The sequence below is a fragment of the Necator americanus genome, chromosome IV (assembly GCF_031761385.1).
Source record: "Necator americanus strain Aroian chromosome IV, whole genome shotgun sequence".
In the NCBI taxonomy this organism is placed as follows: domain Eukaryota; kingdom Metazoa; phylum Nematoda; class Chromadorea; order Rhabditida; family Ancylostomatidae; genus Necator; species Necator americanus.
This window is the reverse complement of record NC_087374.1, coordinates 26,751,421-26,759,379: the sequence shown is the minus strand read 5'-3', so window position 1 is coordinate 26,759,379 and position 7,959 is coordinate 26,751,421. Positions and strand designations below refer to the sequence as shown.

General features: G+C 39.8%; 1 protein-coding gene across 1 annotated transcript; it reads right to left on the bottom strand.

Annotated features, from left to right (window-relative positions):
* Positions 1-1,344: 1,344 nt before the first annotated feature.
* On the bottom strand, positions 1,345-2,294 carry RB195_002810 (uncharacterized protein; the record flags this gene model as incomplete). Its single annotated transcript, XM_064200230.1, has 3 exons — positions 1,345-1,426; positions 2,066-2,100; positions 2,208-2,294. The coding sequence occupies 3 exons, from the start codon at positions 2,292-2,294 to the stop codon at positions 1,345-1,347; spliced, it is 204 nt and encodes a 67-aa protein (XP_064056111.1).
* Between the last annotated feature and the right edge of the window lie 5,665 nt (positions 2,295-7,959).

The following is a 7,959-nucleotide window of genomic DNA, read 5'->3' as shown; positions in this document are numbered from 1 at the left end:
ATTCGCACAAAACAATAATAACAATAACGCAATTATCAAGCATCCATAATGGTTGTTCATTTCATTCTGTGTACTATAACAATAGTGTTATTTATTATTTATTGTTATTTGTTACTGTTGTTATTTATTTATTATTTGTTTATTTTGTATGTGGACGGCTGTGGCGCAGTCGGTTAGAAGTCCGTTGTAGCCACACGGTCGAGGGTTTGAAACCGCACTAGTGCAAACCAAGCCTTTCATCCCTTCGAAGTCGATAAATTGGTACCAGACTTGTATTGTATCAAGGCGAACTATTACAGGAGTCATTTGGGCCACCGAAAAATACTAGGATAACTATCTATTATATAAAGATATAATAAAAGGAAAAATACTATGATGACTATCTATACTTGCACATAAGCTTATTAGCAACCTTTAACGATCTGCCGATGCAAGCTACGAAGATTAAGCACGACGTCATTAAACTGACAGAGACGAGACGACGCCACCCGCTGAAAGCCCTTTATGAAACTGAAGAACTGTTCTTAGGGCTAGGCGAGAGAGAGAGAGAGAGAGAGAGAGAGAGAGAGAGAGAGAGAGAGAGAGAGAGAGAGAGAGAGAGAGAGAGAGAGAGAGAGAGAGAGAGAGAGAGAGAGAGAGAGAGAGAGAGAGAGAGAGAGAGAGAGGGAGAGAGAGAGATCTTGCTGTATTCGGTGTCGTCCACAACACAACAACACAACATTGAACTTTAAAAAGACACCAAAAAAAGATTGAACTTTAATATGGCAATGAATATTGGTTCTTCCGATTAACAGACGTCCCGAATCGAATGTTTACGGAAGAGAGAATGTGGATTAACACCAGTTTTGATTATTTTCGTCGCTTTCCGTCGAAGATCACGCTAAGATGAAGACGAAGTCGAACTATTCTACATGGACCTAGAGAACTTTTACAGAGACGACAATACCTTCTACAAGGTTATTGCTATCGATTTCAACGCCAAGATAAGAAGCGGTAGAACTTCACGGTTTATCGCACCTCCTGCAATGGAGTGAGCTGGAGGAGAGGATTTCTGAGTTCATCATCATCAGTTTATTATTGCAATCATAAAAACAATTCCAGAGGCCCTCCTCTCCACGCTGGCCGGAGAAGTCTTCCGTTAAACGGTACCGTAACGGAATTGACCACATCTTCATCAATAAAAAGTTTTGCCTTTTATTGACTATGATGTGGTCAATTTGACGGATGTCGCCATTGTAACAAAGTTTTGAACCGGATCGGAAAGATGAAGGAAGATTTTCGTCCAAGATGAGAGGAGAGAAAGCCGCAGTGTTCACAGAGCCATCATCGAGAATGATCTCTCCGCTAGCCGGCATTTGGGTAGATACCACAATGGACAACATCGATTGCAAATGTGATCGGCTCGTAGAACACCTTTACGACTGCCCTTAAAAAAGGAAGGTCTTAAGACTACCAAGGGGAGACTGTCTCCTTAACCTCTAGAGCTAAAATGCCACCGTGGAGTTGCATTCAGTGCAGGCAATATCTGGGCTGGTGAGGCTTTGCAAAGAACCAATAAAAGAATACCTTAAAGAGAGAAGGACAACCGTATAGGCTGAAGTAGCGGAGGCGGTCAAGAGCATTCGCCACATCCGACGAAACTTCGAAAATCGTAAACCAAAAATGACTCCTTTCTGAAACCATGACGAACCAATCGCAACATCGAAAAAGGGGATGCAGAAAATCATTCACGACTTTTACTCAGATCCTTCAACGCGCTCAAACCACGTCCACATCCCTCTTCGCAATCTGAAGACAGATAGACATGTCACTCCAGAGGTCCTCCTTTCTGAATTCCGATGTGACATCATGTCGGTGAAGCTTCGTACTTATCTTCACTAGTCATCTGCTTAACCTTTGTAGCGCTTATGACGTATATATACGTGAAATGCACTTTTTGTGCAGCCGTGCTCCGTCTGAGAGGTTAAATGCAATGTTCCTAGGCAATGCAAAACCTGCAATACCGTGCTGTTATATAAGAAGGAAGATCCACATTTCATGGACAACTATCTGTCAACTTACTTACTGTCTGTCATCAACAAGCTCTTCACAAGAGTAAACCTGAACAAGACTGGAATAGCATTACATGAAAGGGATCTATGGGAACAAGCAGGATTTTGAAAAGGATTCACCACGATAGACCACACACACACTATTTCAAAACTCACAGGAATATCGCAAGAGTACAAGATGCCGCTGAACCTCGTTTTCATCACCTTCAAGAAGTCCTTTGATTCAGTTGAGACGGAATTCATGGAGGCCTTGAACAAGCAAGACGTCTCGACTTTATAAACAAAGATACTTCTTGAGTCATGCAGCAAGTTCACAACCAAAATTTCATTCTACAATAATGTCACGATCAACGTGAAAAGAGAGATTCAACAGGGTAACACATCTCACTTCAGATATTCAGTTTTAGGCTCGAGAATGTAATTTGAAGATTGGATGGAACAACATTGAAGTGAAATTTGATGGCCGTTATACCCGCCCCGTTCTGCAAGCATGAGTAGAGTAAGGCAGAACGAATGCTGGTCGAACTTGATGAAACGTTTGAAAAGGTCAATTTCCTCCTGAAGCCGAGCAAGACAAGTTCATGAGGAACGAAATGATTTCTGAAGATCCATTTACGCTCAGCGAAATGGGTATATCCCAACTGCTCCAGCTATCTACGTCTAAGTCCGGAAATTAAGATGATGTACAATCTGTCCATTGAGCTGGGCAGGAGGAGACTGACGAAACATAGATTATTATCGAAGACGTAGTGAAGAAGACGAAGAACCTCCAACCTCGTGCTCATCTGTTCAACAGCACCGTTCTTCCTGTTCTGAAACGCGCAGGAAACCTGGGGTTTCCTCAAACCGAACGAAAATGCACTTAGTGTCGTAGAGTCAGTTGGAAGAATGAAGCCTATGGGCCTCGTGCTTTATGCAAGGTAAACGAGGATTCAAAGTTCAGCCGTACATCATCGATCGGAGACCAGAACCGGATATTTCAAGGGAAGTAAAATCAGATGAGACTGGCACGTGATGCCTCTGAGCGACAATCGTTGTACTGTGAGACTGTGTGTGACTGAATACCACGCAATATCAAACCCACTGCAGGAAGACACGCCGACTTTATGCTCAGCTTCTTCACGAAGTCTTTCAAAACAAGATGTTATGCTTTTTGAGTTCCTCGTGAGAAGAGAAGCCAGAAAGCAACCATTACACATGTTCGGGACCACTACACGAAGTATTATTGGGTCCCGCTCAAACAAATCGGCGAACAACATGTGATGCCAGATGAAAGTGAACTAAACAAACAGACAAAACCTCGTCCAAAAGTGGGGTAGAAATTCGATAAAGGGCATTCGTAGAAAAGACACCAAAGGAGAGAGAAGGGAAGAGGAGAAGAAAAAGCGAAAATGCAATTGAAAGGGCTAGGTTTTTCAATCAGCGAATTTCAAACTTTGCTCTTTTCAAACCTTATAGCAAACGGAGGGCACAAACATCTTCGCTTCACTACCTCAGAATCTTGATAACCCGTCCGTAATAGTTGATGGTCCGCGCACCCCATTTTTGATCCAGCAAATATTTCTTCGATGTGATATGATTTAAATACGGCTATAGAAGAATACCGTATGATAGTACCGTAAAGTAAGATCGTATGGTTTGTCATTGGGGCAATATGGATTCGAGATGTTACTGCATGGAACATTCTGGGAATGTTGCAAGTTGTTCAATAAAAGGGAGAGAAATCCACAGAGAAATGCAAAAATACCAATGGACGTGAATTTCAGATGTTCTCACTAAAGTAGGAGTAATTTATATAAAACGATATTCAAGGGAAGTGTCCGAAATTAAAGGAAAGTTATGGTCAAATCTCACCCAATGCATAAACATCTATGCAGCTCTAGTTAATTCTGGCATGCGCACTAATTGATCTCCCAATTAAAAGGGGATTATCGTATTCAACTTTTTCACTTGCCTTACAGTTAATGGGACATTTAATCAGAGACAAAGAGAATGTAGAGGAATTTTCCATTAAATCAGAAGAAAGTTTCAAATTATTGCAACTACAAAGAATCCCATTGAACTCACGCATCTAATTTTCAATTAAAAGGGGTATAAAGTGAAGAGGTCCCGAGCAATGCTAACCATGCATTGTAGCTTAAAGGCATCACCCCACGAATCTGAGGTGGTACGGATTTCAGGTGGAGTATTCTTCTAAGGGATAGTAGATTATGGAGAGGGAGGTGATTCCGTCCGTTCCTTGCTAATTGCCGTAAAAAACGGCCCGGAAGATGCGGCGCCGCACAAGACTGGCGCGCTCCAATCGAATCTCTTGTACAAAATAGTGCGCCAAAACGAATGAAGCCGTATCTTCCGGGACGGGACGTTTTTTACGGCAATTAGGAAGAAATGGACGGAATCAACCCCCTCTCCGTAGTCTCCCATCCCGTATACGAATACTCCACCTGAAATCTGCACCACCTCAGATTCGTGGGGTGATGCTTTTAAGGAGTAAAATATCGAGGGAAATCTATGAACATCATAACTTGAATTCATTCCAAGAAACCCACAGTTCGTGGAAGCTACATAGCAAAGTTATCATCATGCTTTGGAAAAACAGAAATTTGATGTTCCGACACGACACATGCATGGTTGATGATATTAAACAAGGAACACGGTAGGAAAACAATTACTGCTCGTGTTAAAAAAAACAGTGGCTTGTCTTTCATGTTATATTTATAGAAATCTTGTAAAGCTATAAATAACTGGAAACTAGTTGGAAACTAGTTAGAACTAGTTCAAAATATTTATGGGATAAAATTTTCCCATTCCCAATTTGTATCTATTCATCAAAAATTCAATTTTGCGACAGAACAAAAAGAGTTTCATCACAGCTCACCGAATCTTACTAGAACTTCAATCTACCAGTGCCGTAGGCTGTAAGGGGGTTGGAATAAGCCAAATAGATGAAGCTGTAGACAAAAACATTAACGATTAATTGAAACACTAAACAGATCGCAACTACGTTCGTAATTTACGAATGTAAATGTGAAAGTTGGGCGTGAATGGGGGCTGAACGATCGTTGGTCAGATGTAGCGTCACAAACAACGTTGTTAGGCGTAAAAATAATGCATATTGTAAATGGTAGGAATTTCCCGACCAGAATTCCCTTTCAAAAGGCACTTCATTATATAAAGCAAGCTTTTTTTTGATGGGAGCAAAGTAGTACTGAAATACAAGCATCAAAAAACATCTTTGTCGAAAAAGTAGAAATAGTAGAAAGTAGCCGAAGTTATCCACTCAGTAATTTTTCGTAGTAATAGATAGAGAATGCCCTCTTTATTATTTCGATAATTGCAAATGACTACATTACAGCTGCCTTTGAAAATGAATCTATACCAGGACCTTCTGGATGTTTATTTTTTATTTGTTTATTCAAATCCATCGGAGGGGTGCCCAAAACCAAACAAACTCGTCACATTCACTAAATGGATAGAATCTCATTCACAGTATAGAAGCTATAGCTAAGCACGAACGGAAGAAAAAACGGAAGAACACATAAAAGGACCGCATTATGCCATTAATCTTATTTCTGAATATTCACATGAATTTTCTTCATTCGAATGCTTCAGAATCCTACAGATGTCATTTAGTCACAAAAATGATTCAGTTCTGAAGCAATTTCATCAGTTCGACTCCTTTTTTGTCCTTCAACAGATGCTACAGTGGATAAAATCCGGGCCTTTCTGCATTATGCAAGAATTTTAGATCACTGCAAAACTCGGCAAGAAACTCAATGATTTATCTTTCATGAAAATTATTAAAATTTCTCTTTGCCAAGTCAGTTTTCAATATGATAAAGGATTCATTTCAACTTTATCTGAGCTCAGTAACAAAGCTTCCTCTTAATGAAGATTTTATTTTTACTCTGACGCTATAATTGAATGTTTTTTTCGCACAACTTCGTCGATACACCACCCAATGAAAGCAATAAATAATTCCTACAGATTTGTCTCTACGTTCGGAAATGGCGATCACGGCAGGATACACGTTTTGCGGAACTAGCTGTTGATGTCTTGCATGTGGACGATATTTTCTATTTGCGTCCAGCAGCAGCCTTTTGTACAGATATTACGTCTACCCAGAAACATTCACTGTCTATGAAATCTTCAATGGTCCTCTAAATGAACTTGCTGTCGACTACCAAACTGTCATTCAAAATCAAAACATCAACGATTCAGCAACTCTAGTCCTGGATCCTTGAAGAACGATGGCATGGAACGACCTTCGTATTTCACTAATCGGAACTACAGTACTGCAGTTCCCAATACTTTCTTCATCATTCATCACGAATCGCATCGCCGCTGCTTTTACCAAGCAAATGTTCTCAGGACACCTTTTTTGCCAGCGTTGCCGAAAGCATCAAGAAAACATCACTTTCACGTTCCAACGTCTATGAAATCAATAAAAAGAAAGTCATGAACGAGAGCAGAGTAATTCTTCAGTCTTATCAAGATAAAACTCATGTTAAAGGTTTTTGTCGAACTTTCAGAAATCAGCGCGAGTTCTACGAATACCTTTTCCTTTCCTTTTTATCCTTTAATATTCGAGGGATATGCCAATGACAATATTGCAGAAAATGAAGTTTCGGGGAGCTTGTCAAAACTTCCTGGAAGTATATTTGAATTCAATTCAATTGCTTTCGAAATGTATTTTCAAATTTTTACTATGCCTGTTGCTAAGGATTTCTACGCTTTGCGATGGATTATTCAGTCGAAGGAAAAAAGAAAGTCTCTTTTTGCGCTCATAAGAAATAAAATAGATCTGTTATGATGAGAAAACACACACATATCTCACAAAATTATTCGATGAAGATGGAAGTGAATTTATTATGCAAAGCACGCACATTCACAGGCGCACACATGCATGTGCACGTATGTGATTGAAAATAACCAGTAAACAATGTTCTCCAAAATGGAAATCAAAAATTTATATGCAACGAAAAAAGAAACAAAATTATCACACTAATTTAATTTCGCGTCATTCGTTTGTTTGAAAAAAAAAACCAAAGGCATAGAAAATTAATAGGGAACTGATGTAATGTGGATACAAGTGCTTTGAAATTAATCAAATTATTACAACAACAAAAAAGATAGAAACACACATAATTTCAAATCTATGTATGTACAATTTTATCTTCAAAATTACCCCTAAAAGTTTTAACTTCATTGAACAAATGCATAGAAGGATGTTTGAGAATCGATAAATTACCTGTTTCCACTTACTGCTGCACTTTTGTTCATGCCAGACACTTATGTTCTTTAATCTATTAAAAAATGTCAGCTGTAATGACTACTTTAGGTGCATTCGCTGAAAATGTCACCGCTGTGTGTCCTATAGCGAACAAAGGACGAAGGATAAAACCTCTGATAAAACCTGGGGCGTATCAGTTCGTTAGCGATGCGTCTACGCTTTCACTTCAATTAAGAATCATTTGAGGTTTTATGAAGACGTGTTGGCCTATACAATGACGTGCAGGTGGGGGTACCCGAGGTGTCAAGTCACTGTTTCTATTCCACAAGACAACTTCGGCACCATTTATCGGGCTTGGCTGCCACTAGGGCGGTTTCGAACCATTCATCGATCATACAGTAACAGAGGGATCCCTTACCGAGTGCGTTACACCTGCGGTAATAGTTCGGCGAAATGAATGACACCCACCCAGAAATTCGAGATTCTGTAGCTGGAACATTATATTTTCGTATTATATTCCGACTCAGAGAGACAAAAATAACTCTATTTTAGCTATCAGTTATAGTCATTCAAAGTGAATAGGATAATGTGTTTGGAGATCATGTAATGACGTAATAGGAAGAACGGGTGCGTAGATCTAATCAAGGACCATGAGGCGAGACGGAATTGTCAAGG